This window comes from Neodiprion lecontei, chromosome 2, assembly GCF_021901455.1.
Source record: "Neodiprion lecontei isolate iyNeoLeco1 chromosome 2, iyNeoLeco1.1, whole genome shotgun sequence".
In the NCBI taxonomy this organism is placed as follows: domain Eukaryota; kingdom Metazoa; phylum Arthropoda; class Insecta; order Hymenoptera; family Diprionidae; genus Neodiprion; species Neodiprion lecontei.
Window position 1 is genome coordinate 1,578,361 of NC_060261.1, and position 18,452 is coordinate 1,596,812.

At 42.3% G+C, this 18,452-nt stretch overlaps 4 protein-coding genes across 8 annotated transcripts; 2 read left to right on the top strand and 2 right to left on the bottom strand.

The window, feature by feature from the left end:
* Positions 1–211: 211 nt before the first annotated feature.
* LOC107216963 (40S ribosomal protein S5) lies at positions 212–10,009 on the bottom strand. Of its 3 annotated transcripts, XM_046732564.1 has the most exons (4): positions 9,999–10,009; positions 2,557–2,561; positions 1,488–1,877; positions 212–593 (listed from the first exon to the last, which is right to left on the bottom strand). In XM_046732564.1, the coding sequence occupies exons 3-4, from the start codon at positions 1,851–1,853 to the stop codon at positions 309–311; spliced, it is 651 nt and encodes a 216-aa protein (XP_046588520.1). In that variant the 5' UTR covers positions 1,854–1,877; positions 2,557–2,561; positions 9,999–10,009; the 3' UTR covers positions 212–308. The 3 variants fall into 3 exon arrangements, with proteins under 3 accessions (XP_046588520.1, XP_015509788.1, XP_015509789.1); XM_015654302.2 differs by lacking the exons at positions 2,557–2,561; positions 9,999–10,009 and adding an exon at positions 2,234–2,340 and having other exon boundaries at positions 1,488–1,860; XM_015654303.2 differs by lacking the exons at positions 2,557–2,561; positions 9,999–10,009 and adding an exon at positions 2,219–2,311 and having other exon boundaries at positions 1,488–1,860.
* On the top strand, positions 2,588–6,271 carry LOC107216950. 2 transcript variants are annotated; one of them, XM_046732559.1, is made up of 2 exons: positions 2,588–2,869; positions 2,973–6,271. In XM_046732559.1, exons 1-2 carry the CDS (start codon positions 2,834–2,836, stop codon positions 4,437–4,439), a joined length of 1,503 nt encoding a protein of 500 aa, XP_046588515.1. In that variant the 5' UTR covers positions 2,588–2,833; the 3' UTR covers positions 4,440–6,271. The 2 variants fall into 2 exon arrangements, with proteins under 2 accessions (XP_046588515.1, XP_046588516.1); XM_046732560.1 differs by having other exon boundaries at positions 2,588–2,778.
* On the top strand, positions 9,252–14,817 carry LOC107216968 (alpha-tocopherol transfer protein-like). Its single transcript, XM_015654309.2, has 7 exons — positions 9,252–9,373; positions 12,466–12,704; positions 12,820–12,979; positions 13,171–13,232; positions 13,328–13,521; positions 13,609–13,822; positions 13,914–14,817. Exons 2-7 carry the CDS (start codon positions 12,530–12,532, stop codon positions 14,114–14,116), a joined length of 1,008 nt encoding a protein of 335 aa, XP_015509795.1. The 5' UTR covers positions 9,252–9,373; positions 12,466–12,529; the 3' UTR covers positions 14,117–14,817.
* Positions 14,487–18,437, bottom strand: LOC107216967 (thymus-specific serine protease). 2 transcript variants are annotated; one of them, XM_015654308.2, is made up of 11 exons: positions 18,402–18,437; positions 18,038–18,289; positions 17,665–17,849; positions 16,826–17,009; positions 16,705–16,753; positions 16,511–16,646; positions 16,366–16,432; positions 15,812–16,028; positions 15,609–15,741; positions 15,352–15,521; positions 14,487–15,198 (listed from the first exon to the last, which is right to left on the bottom strand). In XM_015654308.2, exons 2-11 carry the CDS (start codon positions 18,239–18,241, stop codon positions 15,092–15,094), a joined length of 1,452 nt encoding a protein of 483 aa, XP_015509794.1. In that variant the 5' UTR covers positions 18,242–18,289; positions 18,402–18,437; the 3' UTR covers positions 14,487–15,091. The 2 variants fall into 2 exon arrangements, with proteins under 2 accessions (XP_015509794.1, XP_046588517.1); XM_046732561.1 differs by lacking the exon at positions 18,402–18,437 and adding an exon at positions 18,349–18,358.
* Between the last annotated feature and the right edge of the window lie 15 nt (positions 18,438–18,452).

Below are 18,452 nucleotides of genomic sequence, written 5' to 3' on the forward strand. Positions count from 1 at the left end.
TGAAATGATCGCGAATCAAGCAAATGTACATACATTCCGAAAAATCGGTTTTAATTTAAAATTGATCCTTGATAACGGGTTTTGATTTTTACTCCCAAGAATCATCCAAATAGCTTCTATACGTATTGGCTATTAATTGTTTGGATTAGTCTACGATTGCTGGGGAACAGCGTTTATTGATATAGTAACTCATGTAAATAATCGAACCTTGTATTTTTTGAGATTTTTATTTATTTATTAAACAACCGCAGGTGTCTGATACTCAATAAAAATTTGATAGACACAAACAGCATAAAGTAAGTGCCGTTTTATCGGTTGGATTTGGCGACACGTTCAAGTTCATCCTTCTTCTTGATGGCGTATGAATTTGATGATCCCTTCGCTGCGTTGATTAGCTCATCGGCTAAGCATTCCGCGATTGTTTTGATGTTTCGGAAAGCTGCTTCACGCGCGCCCGTGCACAATAGCCAGATCGCCTGATTTACACGTCGCAGTGGTGACACATCAACCGCTTGACGACGCACCGTACCCGCACGACCAATACGGGTTGAATCTTCACGAGGTCCAGAGTTTATTATCGCAGTCACCAGAACCTAAAGTTTAATAGATAAGCATGAAATAAAACTTAAAAACAATTAATGTGCCTTTGCTGCACTTGAAATTATAGTTTCTTTATTTTACAGCAGTGACTCTGCGCTGTCAAAATTATTGTTGAAATGATATCTTTGGTCCAAGAGTAACGTTAAATCCACATTATTTAATATAATGAAAATCCTTCGCTGAGCATCTATTTGGAAATACTGTATACATACTAGTTTGAGCAATCATTATTTAATTTTCTCCGAGAATGTTCAATTCTGAATGTTATGTATTGACAACTAAGAAATATGTTGTACACAGTTTACATGTCAAATAATTCAGGAATGTGTGACATAAACTTGTGCTACTTTTAAAATAAGAAAAAAATTATAAAGTTAAGGTTTAAGCAATGCAACTTAAAGCAATAGGAATAACACAAGCCCATGAATATGTGTTGAAAAACCAAGTTCAAATTAAGAAACAATAATTCTTTGATTTAAGGTCAGCTTCAACTTGCTTCAAGTTACAGATTTTGATGTGATCAAATCCAACGGCGTCAACTCCAATTGTAGCTTTGAAAAATGCTAATTCGATAATTTATGAAGCTGAATCTAGCAACCAGAGTTAGCAAGCAAATGTGTTGAACGTTTTTTGGAAAATAGAAAACCGCAGGTTGGTTTTAATCGCATAATTCTATAATAGTATCGGGGATTCAAGGTATTTCACTCAATTTTGATTTTCGAACTTTGCTACCTTATTCGGAATAACATTACAACATTTTGCTGCCAGCTTCAGCATCGCGGGTCAGTTATCCATATTGATATTTGATTGAGAAAATTACCCATCCAATGATTTTCCAATTTATTGAATCATATTAATTAGAATGATGAATGTGAAATGAATATTACCTGCAGAGGATTTTCGCCTGTGAGTAGATGGATGATCTCAAAGGCGTGCTTGACGATTCTGACAGCCATGAGTTTCTTTCCATTGTTCCTACCATGCATCATTAAAGAATTGGTCAACCGCTCAACAATGGGGCATTGCGCCTTGCGAAAACGTTTGGCAGCGTATCGACCGGCAGAATGTGGCAGGTACTTTGCGTTCTTTTCTTTGACCGCAATGTAATCCTGAAGGGACATGTCGCTGACCTGAACGTCATCGCAGTTCCACCGACCGAACAATTTGATCTCTGGCAACTCAGCGGACAGAGCGACCGGCAGAGCCTCCAAATTCGTTACTACGACATCGTCGAACGTTTCTATATCCGCCATGGTTCACCTAAAACGAGAACGTCGCTTTATAAATAATTAGAAAACAGGTTAGAAAAATCAGTTTTATTCTTAAATCTTGTGCACGTGCTTGCGCAGGCCAGGGCGTATAATTCAGTATCTAAGTCGTATTCACTCTCTCGGAACTTCAAAGTATAAATCGAATAAGCCCCTCACGCGACATTTAACGAAAATCAAAAACACCACATGGTTCGAGCGATTCACTGGGTAAGATCATGCGGCGCCTGTCGGTATTTAGACGATTAAATGGCACATCCAGCGAAACATTTTTTAACACGCTTGCACAACGCGGGTCTTTGGCTTTCCGATGAATCGAAAACGGAACTCAGATTAGCATTTATTCTTACCCGAAATACCCTCACCTTTATTCACGTCTTCGTTGCGGCAAGCGTGAACCGGAAAAGGCCATGACACTTTTAGCCGTCTTGGCGCTGATCCGAGTGGCCAGAGTCGTAATTATACGATTCCATATCCGCTTTCGAAGCAGCCAAAAAACATGGCGCAAAGGGACCATCGCAATAAGGAGCTTTAAATCTTTAAAAAATACGAATGCAAAAGAATAAGCAGTTATTTTTCTCATTGGAAATGGCCAATGTTATATTTGGAAAAATCTAAACACTCACAGGGACAACGGTGCTTTCGACCATGTAATGATAGATGCGATAACTGCGGCCAAGATAAGAACTGTAGCTCAGCTTTACGTTGAGTTCCAGTCATGATTCTTATTTGTTCTGGGACGAAACTTTGAAACATGTCACGTATTTAATAATTCGCGGTTGTGTTGTTGCCGGTGCGGTATGAATTCGTAGAATCAGTTTAGGCCGTGTGGGTATAACAAATTGTAGATAAAATAGTCAAGCGTGTTAATAGACTTTGCCGAGAGTAGCCTCAGGCGGCTTGCAGCCAGGTAAAAGTGTTTTTCGCAAGCGGACACCCATAAGTATCCCACGTATGAAAACGAAATGCAGGCCGGGGTTTTCAGGCCCAGAATATCGGAAGTAAGAAGTAGCCGAGGGAGCTAGGCTAGGGTTGACATGATGTGCGCTCTGAGCGGCACGAGGTTATGTTAACGGTTACGACGACCCTGCGCGTTTGTTGCAGGAGGCCTTTCAGATCCTCCTCGATGTTATGGAGAGTAATTTCGCGGCTCTAAGACTGCCTGCCGACACAAATCAAAGCACCAAGAACTCGTCGAAACGTCGAAAACTCCCGGCCCTGACGCAGCAACGCTCCTGCGGGCAGAATTGCGTCCTCGCAGCTTACTGCTACGCACCCATAATCGATCAGAGTTTTCTCAGGTTTGCCCACCTCGCGACGAGCGGGAGCCGAGAAGAATTCGGCGCCGTATTCCAGGTGATCCTGCCGCTTCCCCGGACCGTAAAAAGCATAACAAGTCGGGCTACGATGAGGATTAACAAACCGCTGGACGAAAGTCAGGAGCCGATGGAAATCGAGGAGATCAGCTACACGGAGCCATCGATTCCCGTCGTCATCCTCGATCCGTCAGCTATCAAGACTGAAAAGCTCGACGAGGAGGAGACTGAGCCTTCCAACGTTCGGCCGAAGATCATCCTCAGGGAATCGAAGCTGTCCAACATCCGGGAGGGTCCGTCGACCGGACGCGAAGCAGCGGAAGTCGAGGAAGTCGCGGAAGCCGAGGAACCTGAGGCGGAGGGGTTGACGAGGTCGGACGCTTATCAACGAACGAAATCTACGCTGCGGTCTCTCGTGCGTTCGAAAGAAGTCGCCGCGACGGAAACGCAAGGGAGGAAAACCAGGTTCTACTATTTCTGGCAGACGACATTCTTCGTTCTTTTTCCCATCGCCCTGATCGTTGCCGGAGTAACGATATCGCGGGACGAGTCTTACGACCTTGACTGCGTCCAGCGTTTCGACCCCGCCGAGACGATAAGGGAGTTGGAAAACCGCGTCTTCGGCCAGGCCAAGGCCGTTCAGGAGCTCGGGATCCAGCTGACGACCCTGGAATCAAGCCGGTTCAAGATCGTCGTTTTGATCGGAGGAACGGGGATCGGGAAATCGTACGCAGCTCATATTATCAGCGAGAATTTTCCCGCCCGAAGAAACGTTTTCCACTACATCCCCCGCCTACAGCCGATGGAGAGGTACGCTTGGGAGCTGCTCTCCGACTGCGGATGCAATTTAATTGTAATCGAGAACTTGAGCAACAGAGACATCGCGGATGCGTCAGATTTCGCGGCGCGATTGGCATCTCGGGTAGCGCAGGGCAATTACTGCCTGCTGATTCTCCAAGTGATTAACGTTGACGAAATCCACGACGACCTTAAGCACACCGTTGATCTCGCGAGGAGTACCAAAGAGATTCAGGACTATTATAAGAGCAAAAATTTGAACGTCAATGTCGTCACGTTCGAACCACTCAGCAGTGATGACGTCGACAGGTGCATCGCCGAAGCCGCCAAAGAGCGGAAACTCACCCTTTCCGATGACGAAATTCGCCGCGTTAGGCTCGGTTTGGAAATTGCCGGCAGTGGGTGCAAGGGGGCTTACGCGAAGGTTCAATTATTTGACAAAAAAATCGATGTTTAGATATTATTTTTCACTTTCTTGCATTTTTTTTTTTTTTTTTTTACAAATTTATTACGCAGTGTGGATCGCCCAGTTCTTAATTTCTGGGATTTCAGTTTGACGATTTTTATGAATAGATATCTCAATTTTTTTTTTTTCCTCACATATAGCCGAAATTAGTCGGGGTTCTTGACGTATAGACTCAGATTGAAATTTTATGGAACGATGTGCTGAATTGAAAGTCACTGCCTTTTCGTTGATTTCATTACGAGATAGTCGGACATTGATGATTTATCAAATTTATATAATCGTGAGCAATGACGATTTTCCTGAAAATTGAAGATAAAAAAATACTGAAATTGTAACTACCGAGCTTAGATATCGATTCTTCATTTCAAATCGCTTTGAAATGGAAAAAATTTTAGCGGATACTTTGTCTTGCACTCCACGGTGGCTTATTTAGGCATGATGGAATGAAATCGATTAGGATTTGAACCATTTTAAATTGCTTTGAAAGAAAAAGTCGATATTTTGGCTTTAATTTATACAATTTTAATGTTAGTATTTTTTCCTGAATTCTTAGGAAAATCTTATTTTCGAATTCGTGAATTTGGTGGAAGCTCAATGAGCGACTATCCCGTAATAAAATAAGCAAATAACCTTGACTCTTGGCTCATTATTATCTGTGAGTGACATCGACGACATTGTGGCATATGAATGAAAGAACCTATAATCATGAAACGTAAAAAACTGCCGTTGACGCAATATTTCCGCTGAAATTTAAATTCTGCATCTTGGCGTTCGTAACCCGATAAAAATTATCGAATAGCCTCTTAGGTAATGACTAGATATAGTATATATATGATAAAAAAAAATCAGGGTCCTTTTGTAGTGGAGTTCAGGGAACATACTCGCAGAATCTTATCCTTGCTGACAGTGAAATCGACCACATTAAGAACGGTCTAAAAATTGTCGACAACAGGTGCAAGGAAGCTTACACGAAGGTTCAATTATTTGACCAAAGATTCGATGCTACATAATTAATGATTAGAATCAAGTACGTATAAATTGATAATAAATTGTTATAATGGCAAGTCAGGGTTGTTCTACGTTGCAGTTAAGACGTACGCATAATTTTTTCTTAGATACATTTCAAACTTTTGAAGAACAATATTTTTCGTTACTTGAGCCGTGTAGGTCTTCTTAATTCTGTGTCCGTTATTAAGATATTTTTCGGCGTTTTTTTTCCAGATTATCAGTTTATCCATAGAAAGCATTGTGCCAAAGCGTATCAAGGATTTCACAAAAAGTGTTCGAGCTTCCGTCTAATTATAATTATAGAAATTAGTAATAACCCTTTATTATTCAGCACCACGTACTCAACAACGTTTAAATATCTTGATCAGTTTCTTTCAATTCGCGATCCAATATGCACTAATTGTAAGTAGTAAATTAAAGTACGTTGCTCAATTATCAAAGACTTGGAATTTTAATATAACTAATATAAGTATACAATTTGTTAAGAATTCCTGCCTGATTTAACGCGATTGTGAGAAATTTATCCCCCTCATGTTTGTGTGAAACCGAACGAGACGAATTGGAAAGAAGTTACTACTAAAAAAAATGGCGAATGTGTGGTCTTATTAACATAGAGATTGTACAATTATTATATTTTTGGGTATATTTTCTAAATAGAATTTAGGTGATATTATACTGATACTGCGTGTGCGCATCATAAAGAGTGATAAAAGACATTTCTAAGCAAAGTTTAAGTATAGCTGTGAACTAAGTTGTTTGTTATCGACAATACAATATCGATTCTTATAAATAAAACGTCACTTTTTTTAAACCAATAATTGCGTTCCGTACCCATTACTTCGTTACCTCAACAGTTACTCGTCATTATCTAGCTCAAGTATAAACGCTATTTCCTTCAAAATTTAGTCGCGTAAGATTGATGCAATGTACAAAGAATCTCTCGTAAAGAAACTGGAAGTTCGCAAGGCGGAAATTAAGACGCTAACGAGCCTTCAGATTCAACGCGCGTGTTATGTTAGTCGTAAATATTGCAATTTCTATTTTTTGCAATTTTTTATTTTTCATCTGGACACAGATACCGTGCCGGTATGTATAAAAATAACGAGGTTCAAATCCGAATGGATATTTCAAGGACCGAGAAAGAAGGAACCGGGTACACGCATACCTAGAATAATATTCGCGAACCTTTCACTTCTAGCGATTCGAGAGCTAGAGTAACGTAATTTTTATTACTCACAATCAGTTGAATAACGTCGCCCAGTCATATCATGCGTAAAGGTCTATTGGTATAGATAGAGACGGTCTAACATAATCGCGCAGCTTAGCCACCCCGGAAATTCGACCAGTATTTATCTATGTACCAAGATCCTAATTGTCCATAGCCTGTTATATCAGATCGCCAGAGAAGCCCGCGGCTCCAGTCACCTAATTTCACGTCACTGTCATCCGATATGCTAATCTCGATCGCGGTAATTCAATTATACTTGGTCTTTTTTGCGCCATAATAAGGATCAACCCTTTTCTCCACGTCGCCCGAGAAATTTCTCCAGACAGTTAATTTTGGTAATAAGCGGTCAAAATTTATGTTGCGTGAATCAAGTTGATATTTACTTACCACTTCGTCCAAACCAGCTTCTCAAACCATCGGAAAGAAAACGAATGGCAAAACAAACTGTTCATATATATGTACCGATATCATGTGGCAGAAGTAAACGAGTACGGCACTTTTAGGAAGTACAGTTCACATGGATCTAAGATTTTCTTTCATAAGACCCGGAATTACGTAATTTTCAAATAATCGACCCTTAGATTTGAAAAGGCTTTCGATCGCAGCTGTTCCTCGCTTGTGACTTAACTGTGATCGATTACTTGATGCTTGATGATGATCAATGACGTTTTGTATAACAGACACAAACTGAAGGTTATAAGGTTCGAGTACACGTTTCAAAAGCAAAATCTGCGTGCCCAATTGAGCTTGCTGAATGATTTTATATCGAGATCGGAATGGGCAGCAGGACTTGATAATGAGAAACGATTTGACTAATTCATAAGAGTGCAGACTTTGTTTTGCATGCCAATTTCCCTCCCGTCTGCCTTGTCTACGCATGTTACTTAATTGTTACAACTAACGCGACGATCAGCAGTCTGCAGAAAACCTGACCGTGAATATAAAGACGTAGCAGAATGATTATTCGGTTACTCGCGCATTGTGCAGGAGCGAATTCCATTCGCGCATAGTATAATTACCCATCGAATTTATACCGAGGTGTCAATAAGGCCTTTTCTCAACGTACGTCTTTGCGTATACGCTCTCCGGTTATCAATGAGATCAAAATCGATCTGTATAACCGTAGATAATTCAGTATACGGCGTTTTGAGTTTCTAATTCTTATCTGATATACAAACCACCCTGTTGTCGGTTGTTCCATTCGATTTATTTTGGAGGGACAATTTGCGATCGGAGTGATTTCAAATCCTCTTGAAGGCTGCTTCGAAGCCACCTCATGGATTTCTGTATCGGGTTTGAACTCCCAAAACTTCTGATCGCGTTTAATTTAACTATAACCAGGATCATCCGATCTTGGCGTCGAGTAAAATGTGTTGGGAGATTTTAACGGTGCATCGGTCAACTTTCACCGTCATTTGACGCTGCTACTCCGTACCTCCATACTTAAATGATATGTCCATTCCAGTGTTATAATGATTAGGTAACCCGGACTAGAATATTGCTAGCGTAATAAAAAAGAAACCCATGATCCACATGCACGAGTTTATAATATCCACGTAACCGAGGATCCTATGTTCGTAAGATTCGTAACGTAGATACGTGGGCAAGTCCATATTGTGCGTGGCAGACAGGCTGACCTAACGCGTATATTACGCATGCAACGATTATGCTCCTCAAACTCGTAATCATTCAGCCTGTTTCCGCTCTTGCGACATTCGATACGAGGGTGGATTCTCCCACAGGTTTTTATTCGGACCAGACGTTGCTGCGATCTATTTTTTTTTGTTATTTTTTTTTCAATTCTCTAATCATTACAGCTTTCCCAAATTTATTACAAGAAAATACGGAAACGTAAAACCGATTCTCGCTTCCGCATTGCAGTACGATTGTTATGTCAAGAGCAAAGCTGCGGAACGTGAAAATAACGAATGTAAGTTAGAAAAAAAATAATGCACGAACGTTGATTTCGTATCAGTTGAAATCTAAATACGGTATCTCCGTAAAAAGAAATGTATACTACCTTGTTTAAAAACTCGGAATCAGGTGCCCGGATGAAGCCCCTTATTGGAGAACGGAAGTGACGCAGAGCTTGGACCAGTTTAACATCGACGCGAATCAAGTTGCCGCTACTTAGGCGTAAGGTTATATTTTCGTTGCAGGAATTGCATTGAGTATTGAATTTTAGGTGTAAATCTCCGTGAAACGATAATAATTAATGCTTGCTTAGCTAAAACTTCGACGACCGGTTGAGTCAGCGTGTCAGAATTTATGTCAAAGATTTTCATAACAAGTATGTATTAGTATGCTTAAACCGACTGGTGGAAACGCGGTGAGCACAATGCTGCCCTAGGAGGCAAAGGCAGGTAATAAACCGGTAACACAAGTGTAAATGTTTACGTGCGAGGGTAACGGACGACGGGTAATAAGGAGAATACGTAATCGGTATGGCCAAGTGTCCGTAAATTACGACGGAGCTGAGCTTGTGTTGGCTAAGTCTCCAGTTGGAAGAGCGAATTACTACATATTTGCTCCCCGCACCGCGGATAGGAAGGCTCTGCCAAAGCTGGGTAGGAAGAAAGAAAGGTGGCGAGTCCGGTAAATTATAAAAGGAGTCCAGCGTGCCCGCGAAAGAGGCAGTCGCTTCCTACTCGCTACGAAGTTCCTTCAAAGTCAAAGTGCGCGTTACGAGGTAGGTGAACACTGGGAGAAAAATATAGATAAGCACGTTCCATACTGGCATGTCTTGCATATCATAGTTTCACCTCCGGCATCATCTTCCACAATCGTTACTTGTTCATCGGTTCATTTTTTACAACCGTGAGTGTGATGTACGGTACAGGGGGGTGTGATTTTTCAGTATTTGCTAATATTTTATCGCCACCTTCGGGATATCGTTATTTGGTACATAGAAGTAGTACGGCCAACGTGACGATACCGTATGACAGTTCAAATCTCGTGTGTGATATACGATGTGGGAAAACTGCCTTTTTTTGCTTCACTTTTTCACTGTGATTCGCTGTAGTCGACATTTTATGGTCAGTGATGTTTTACTGACGGATTATGAACGTAGAAGATGAAACGTTTTGTCCTACATGAGAATTTCGAAAGGAAGAAAATTAATTGTCAGTATTTGTTTTATAAATATAAACGTGTTTCGAAGAAAATTTTGGTACCCTTCCCAAGACGGTCTTTTGCCTTTATTCACTAAGAATCGTGATTTTGTCCAACGATACAAACGATTTTCATCACAACCATATAGATCAAGAATAGAGGTCGATTCGTTTGATCCGAAAAAAGATTTTTGTTTCAAGTACGAAAAGAGTGTGATCAAAAGCTATTTAATACATCGAAGCAATTTAATCGCTTGATGTGAAACATTGTTAACATCAAGAGAGATGGGTTTGTTTGAAAAAACTAGTCGAATGTAAACAAGCCTGTAACTGCGTTTTATTTTTTTAAAGAAATCCTTTCTCTACACTCAAAGACACTCGCCCAGTTTCATCTTCGTGGATTTCTATTACGGAAACATGCAAATTCAACCACGGGCCGTTTAATGGGTTGCGTAATCGAGACCGGCTGTCTGCAGAATCGTGACTAAAGTACCGCAATACATGCATGAAGCGATACCAGCCATGCGTATGAATAGCATACGATTCGAAGCCATTAATGTAGAGCTGATCGCACATCACAGCCTTTGGTACCTGACGGCAGTTTAATAAATTATTCACCGTTGTCGAATAATCGATGTCTGCATGAACGTCATAGGGCGAAATCAATTCGCAATCGAATCACGAAACAATGCGACTATTTGAATTAAGACGATGTATCCTGCATCATAATGCGCCCACATTCTGCGTCAATCGGTGTGCATCGAATAACGATACCGATTGTTGACGTTCCGTCTAATCCACCACGGTCTTATCACACTTACAGAGTATCCCAGAGTATCCCTTCCGATTTTCTGTCCAATAAGGCCTTCATTACGCCTTCAAGGTACCTAATTGATGTGACAAAGCGCATCAGAGGTGTATCTTCCTTGAATCATGATTAATGATCGCGCTTAATTAATTCGTTCTTTATAAACGCTGCAATGAACTCAATCCTTGTCCGGAGAATGTGGGTCACGATTTTTTAAGTAGGGCATGTTACCTGCTTCCGCGTAGAAAGTATTAGAGACCGCAAGTTAGGGCTTCGGAATAGATTAACGCGTAACAATGATGTAATTCCACACGGCATCGTCGCCGTGAGCTTAGGGTGGTGGTCCAACAAGATGAGAGTAGCAAAATGCGGTTTAGTTAATGGCTCGGATTGTAATTAAGTTACGTTAAAGTTGATTTTTTGAACAAACGAAAAAAAACCAATAGCATAGAAAATAGTTGAAGATTCAGGCGAAAGCTGGGACAGTATTGTTGCATGATTGAGGAGACGGCCGATTGGATTGTTGCCGAAAAGGCAAGAGTCGCTCTCCGCTTTGAGATGATAATTTTCGAAGTTAGCGTCGAGAAATTTACATACGGGATCGGGTGCGTGCCTTCTTTGTCAGGTGTTGCGTGGTCCAGTCGAGTGTTTCATCATGCGGAAAGGGAAAGAAGGATAGAGAGAAAAATAAAAAAAAAAATACACGCCAAAACCTGTAGGTGCGGTTATGCATTTGTCGTCGGACGCGCACGTTAGAGTATATATGAGACGTGTGGAACGAACGTCTATAGCATAAGCGGTTGTATAATCCAGGAGAAAGTTGTTGCACAATTCGACAATCAACAGATATTATATCAGCCCAAGCAGTTACGGGATTATTCATATGTAGGTATATTTTACCCGCCGCAGTGCATATTACGTGAATAGTGCGTGCGTTTAAGGCCTGCTGAGCGTGTCTTCTTTCGAAAATACCACGAGGTACCCTAGACCATATGAATGAAGCACGTAACAGTTAATTTTTACACGCTATCATTGTTCTCGTACTTCGCTGACAGTCCACGCGTCGTTGCAGGATGCATTTTACTGTCGGAATTGCGCAATTATCCTGTAAAGATTACGTATGCAAGTGTAATTGGGTCGTATGTGACTTGCTGTTTTCAATTTCCTTTTTCTTGATGAAACCAAAATAAGTATTCGATTTTGACGTGCACGAGAACTTGAGACCCCTTTGTTGGTTGAATTGTAATTTTAGATTCATATCCGTTACCGCGTTAGAAATTGAGAGAAGAAATTCTGGAGTGAAATTTCCGAGGCACTTGTCCTTTTTCATGGTATTGCATGCGCCATTTGGCATGAAATTTCCTTTGCATATAACCTTCGCGGACATTATGCATGAATTGCTCAGGGGATGTTACATCACTGTGACTGATGCTCAGTAATATACTCAGCCTAGACCTTCTTGCATAGGTGATGGACTTTCATTTCCTAGTTAGTAATTCGCGTGTAAATCGTGCTCCGTACGTCATTAAAAATCGGCAAGCCCTGGTAGAGTAAAAGCGTCAGCAGGCCCGTTATCGGGACTTTTCGCCAAGTGTTTTCGTACCTGTCCTTGGGTCGTAAACTGGACTCTGTTAATACACATCGAGACTCGCCATGCACATGCCGCGGCATTCCCTTCGGGAAAGAGAAAGTCGACTCGTTCTGCGGTAAAACAGGAGCTGATGCCCGCTTCAAAGTAGGTCTTTTGGGGCCAGTGCCTCTGCATTATATCGCAAATGCCACTTCCGTAGGCGTGCACAAATTGACTCAGCTCGCGGTCGATGAGACAGTAGTCTTAATATCAATGTTCCATTGTACTTTCAGCCTGACAGCTAATCGTCCAACTCCAAGCGCCGATATTCCAAAAGCACCGTCAAACTCCGGAACAATGGTGGTCGTCGAGTGGGTAACCCCTGAGGATGAGTACGTTTGCACCCTGTCTAGGGAAACGCAGGAGGTCGCGAAGCAGGAACTTCGGGAAGACAAGAACTCCAGGGACCAGGCACTGAGGCAGATCAGAGAATGGATCAAGCTTAATCCCAGGATCGAGAACTGTCGTCTTGGTAAGACAGCTTGTGGAATGTTTGTTGCGTTTGCTTATTTTTGTCCTACTGAATTTTTACGATAATCTGAACGATCACGTTATTCAATTCCCTCTTCGCATCTACCCTTTTACAGATAGTCAGTTTCTCTTGAAGTTCCTGAGGTGCAAAAAGTACAGCGTTCCCATGGCCCAGGAGGCCATCGAACGATACCTGTTGCTCAGACAAGTTTACCACCCGGCTTTCAACAATCTGGACATCATTGATCCAGTCCTCGAGGATCTCTTGGCACTTGGGTAGGTGGTCTGCGCGATTAGCGTCACTGCAATTTAATTCCAAAAGTTCCTTCCGTAATTGGTACCGAAGTAGCTTTTCCCATATTTCCAAACGTTCATTTTCAGACAGGGAAACGAATAGAAATTTTAGCTAATACTTGGCAATAACCGCTAATTTACCGACCAGACATTAAAATTAATTCACACTGCAGGTACCTCTTTGCGGTTCCCGGTCGCGACAGGAAGGGACGTCGAGTGATCGTCGCGAGACCAGGTACGAATCAGTCTCTTCTTTTGTTTGTTGTTGAATCTGTTTAACCATGTTCGAGAAATCGTCTTATCCTGCTGGCCGTTTATTTTCCGACGCAGGGGTTTTCGACCCGTATAAATACAACAACGCTGACATGTGCCGCATCCACGCGATAACTTACGAGGCGCTAATGGAGGACGAGGAAAGCCAGGTGCGAGGCTTTGTGCATTTTGCCGATGGTGCCGGGGTCAGTTTTCCACACTTGACTCTGTTCACCCCCAAGGAAGCAGTCCGCATAGTTAAGAACGGCGAGGTACTGTTCGTTCCGACTCTTCTCTCTGCGTTCCTCTACCTCCAGGTGTAAGATTATAAGATTCAATAATTGTTTCCGATAACACAGCGTACGATTCCGATGCGGCACAAAGAGATAAATGCCATCAACATCCATTCATCCGTCAAGTTCGCTCTGGACTTTGGAATGTCGCTGATATCGGAGAAGATCAAGAAGCGTGTCAACATCTACACCAGCCTTAATGATGCTTCGAACAAAAAGATGGACACGAGTATCCTCCCGAAGGAGTACGGTGGCACCATGCCCATGAAGGAGATGATCGGTGAGGCCAATTTCTCCCGAGAGTTTCAATCTTAATTCAACATAGTGTTCGTTCGATTCTGCTAGAGTTGTATAATTTCATGACATTTCAGACCTATGGAGGAAGGAGCTCGTTGCCCTTCGACCCACACTCCTGAGTCACGACAAGATGAGGGTCCGTCTGGAAATGTTTTCCGAGAAGGCAAGGGAAGGTGCAGTGTCGGCCCTGAAGCAGGGCTTCGGTTGTGCCGCAGTTGGTTCTGGCGACTCGATACAAGGGATAACGGGGTCGTTCCGTAAGCTTGAAGTAGACTAGGGAAAGTACAATGTAGTTAGACTTACATCACACGAGTTATTATCATATTTTTTAAGTTTGTTGTTTTTCACGGATCACAATTGTATATCATTTGTATTGTACCTTATAACATTATATGAGATAGGAGGACATGCCTTAGCTTCGCCGCGTCGGGTCGACGCCAAAAATTGCTGCACATAATAGTAAATATATAGTACGGGAGGATTTCGCTCACTGACGTAAAGGAAAGCAAAAGAAAGCCACGGCTTTCATAAAATCAAAAGATACACGCACGCTGTAGCACCGTAACATCTTAGACGCTAACAATTGATTTTTCATACATCATGACGAAGAACTAGCGGGTAAAATCGTTACTTTTTCGTTGGATTCACGAGTAGGGAAGGGCCAAATAGATCGTCGGAACATTGGATCGGTCGGTAAATTGGGAACGAACTTGACACTGTTGTGTTATAAGATAGTAATTACAGGTATGTTTATAACGTTGGCGTGATAGCAGTAGTGTTACGTACGTTCTTTTGGCTCTAGATATCATCGTTCTACCGTGGAATTATAATTAATGCTTATCGCAGCACACCGGACAAGCATTTGTACAGAAGTCTCGCTCCGTGAAGCGCGGTAAAATTAGGCTTAGAATTTAATACAACGACTTAATGTGTTTTTACATATGTTTTTAGATTTAATAAAAGATTTTTTTCTTCCAACGGTGTGTCTTTAAAACTTTCTTGACCCACCTACTTAATCATCATGACTTATTACATATTATTTCACATTAATTCAGTGTTTCTTCTCCGACCACTAGAGGATGATCTTCTTTGTACTCAGTCGAACAGAAATTTATTACTCTTCAACTTCTTTCAACGTATATTAAACTTTACATTCTTTTGCAATGTATAACAGAAAAATCAAATTGTAAGATGTATAACGATAAGCCGAAAAATCGTGCCAGGGAGTGCCGATAGAAAAGGAAGAAAGGGCTTAGGATAACCATTGGCCAACTAGTTCACGGACTCTGGCCTTGGCTGCGGTCATCTCTGCGGAGTCCGTTGAGAGGTCGCTGTAGAGATCTTGGCAGTGAGAGGTTCCTGTTCGATCAGATTAAGAATTAACTTTGCGGGTCGAGGTAGCGCAATGATATGAACAGCCACGTTTGTACATACATTGCACAATGTTTTTTAAACATACAATTGCGAAACAGCAGCCCGCTCATGATCGTGAACCTGAACGCTTGCTCTTACCCATAACCAGAATTGCTGGTGACGACTCGTTCAGATCCTCGAGGACCGAGAGCGCGTGCCAAGGGTCGAGATCTCCGTTGGTAAATATAACGTTTGTCACCTCCGGTCTAAGCCCACCGTATACGATATTCGTCCTGGTGACGGCGGAGTCGAGGAGATACTCGTTGTAGCTGAAAATCGACACGGTAAACGTTTAAAGAGATCTGCCATTTTCGGTTCCAAGATAAGAATCAATCGAGTTACGTCGTCCGACTCACTAGTCACCGTAGAGGTCTTTGCAGAGTTCGGTGAAGAATTCAATCTGAAACAGGGTGCCAAAGACGGACTTGTCGGAGTTTGCCGTTTGGTAGTAGCCGTACTCGGTACATGTTTGGTAGTACCATGGCCGCACTGGAAATTGAAGACATGTTTAACTCAGGCTATCGCGTCATTGAGCATACTGCAGTAATTATATACTGACTTGCACTGGTAGCTGCATAAGAGTTCCAGTCCTCGTTGATGTAGGCCTCAACCAAGCTCGCGTAGCTGGTGTCGACGCAGGTGGACCAGCTCGTCAAGTACGCCAAACGCTGGAGAGGCGAGCCTAGATACGTCGCCGTCATAACGTCGCACATCCTTCCGACGCTCGACTGCCCCGTGGAATCAACCGCGTCGTACTGAACGACTCCAGCGAAAACCTGCCGAATTTAAACGAGAGCGCAACACATATGTTACGGGTATCTTATTAGGGATACAAGGAGTGTTCTGGATACATGTTCCCATACTGACGTTTATCAACACTTTGCCAAGATACAAACCTTTCTTTAAAACGTTCGAGGATGGGGTGCATTTGCACTCTAATTGATTTTATCTTAATTCCGATCATTTAGCTGTCCGACCTTATTCATCAGAGTGCGAATAACCCTCGCCCTGAAAGATTCTAGAAAAAGGTTTGTGTCTTGACTAAGTGTTGGTAAATGTCAGCATGGGAATCTGTATCCAGAACTCTCGTTGTATTTGTTTCCACCTACTCACCCCGGCAAGCGTGTTCAACAGGGAAGCCACATCTTGCCAGGAAGACGTATCGATGTCGTTGCAGAGGCTGCAAATTCGAAAGAGGAATAAGATGTAATATTTGAATTGGAAGGAAATAAAGAGCACGGCTTCGGTTGTCACCTACTTGAAAAATCTCTTCAGCGTCTCGGGACCGGTGCTGGTTTGCAGTAGCTCTTCCACGGCCAGGAAGGCGTCGTTTACATCTACAGAGCACTGACTACTGTACCTGGACAAAGCCACCGTGACAACCTCGTAGTATTCTGAAACAATTGTAAGGTAGATTGAGACGATCTGAAGTGGTCGAGTTGGAGGGCTTACCGTAAAAGTCAGCTTTCGCGAGAATGGGAGCGCTGCTGGCCAGAGCACCCTGTCAACAATGTCAAAGGGATGTTAATATTTATCGGTCAAGTAAAGATGATAATTTTATAGGCAGAGCAACCTTTATCAGATGAGGGTATTTTATTCGAGCCCAAGCTGCCATGTTTCCGGCGTATGAACCACCGAAAAGCACGACCGTACTGTTTTCAAGGTTTCTCTGTTTCTTCACGATCTCGATGAAGTAGGCCAGATCTGCTAGGGCCTGGTCCACGTTTAGGTACTGCAGATTCTCGGAGCTCGTGTTACTGCGGGAAAGTACTTTAATTGCATATCCATTTTCAATTGCGGTTGAAATAATTTGGATCAAAATTGTGATTTTCATTAGGCATTAAGAATTCATTGATAAATACAGATTCGTATCGCATCTATCACTGCATATGATACAAGTATACAATATGTATCTATAAAACAATCTGGGTTAAATCATTACGATCTCATTCTTGCAAGGGCCTTGTCTACGTTAAGCAACAAGATTGACACGATTAGATAACGCGGGTCGGTACCCGTAGTATAATTTTTTTTAATCAATCAAACTCAGCTTCGGCTCATCGCATCAAGTGTCAGATCATGTGCGGCACATGACAGTCAAATCATATCCGTATTGCGATTCTGTAAATTACATTAATTAAATCACGAGCTTGATGATAGCCTAATAATACGGAACTGCGACAGCGAAGCAATTTCATGGTCGAACATGAACAACACACCAATTACACCGAGGTCAACTTGCCTCATAATAATGCTGCTATTTTTCTGGGATATTAAGATAGAGAGAGACGGTGCTTATTTACCCTCTGAAATTCAGGCCAGATAAAAGTATGGTAATGATCAATGAGTGGAACAAAGTTCACAAAAAGTTCTCTTGAGCCAGCTAATCTCTTCAGCAGACGTTATACCTACTTGGTTGGATAACTTTCACCATAGTATCGATGCTCCGTATAGTACATCATCGCACCATAAGTCGAAGCAAGGTTGTACATCTGACCGGATCGCAGCCACCCTGGAGTGATTTCCCACTCTCCACCGATCATTATGAGGATTGGGGCATTCGATTCGGAAAGGAACTGATCATTCTCGTAGTATCTCTGCGAAAGAACCTCATTATTCGCGGCTTAGAGTCAATCGTAGTGAAGGAAAGGGTTCTAATAAGAAATGAGCGGCTTCCAAAAGGCTTTTCCAGTTGAACTGCATCGCTCAGGGTATCAGAAGGTCCCCAATTCTATTTTTGAACTCTTTCCTCTGTGATAGTACGCAAAGAGTATTCTGTAATCACCATGGACCACGTTCGATTATCACGGGGATTGAAGTGGTCGACTGGCTGCTCTATCCACGCAATGCTTGGCGTCCCGGCGGATCTGGCAGCTGGAGGATCCGGCAGTCCTTCGAACCAGAAACTGCGGGACCCGAAGGCATCTCCAGAGTTAATTAGCAGCGCAGCTGTCGCCACGGAGAGCAGCCAAACCGAAGGGCGTCTCATTTTCTTGACTGGTCTGGCAGGATTAGGAAAATGAGTGTCCACCCTTCTCTATATTTACAGATCAAGTTTTGTATTAGAGATTGCAATTGATAGTGATAATTACATACCTGTTCCTGTACAACCGCGGAAGGAGTAGTAAGAAGGGCGAACGATTACTTACCTCGACTAGAGTGACAGAATTACTGATAACTCCAACGTTTCACGATACAAT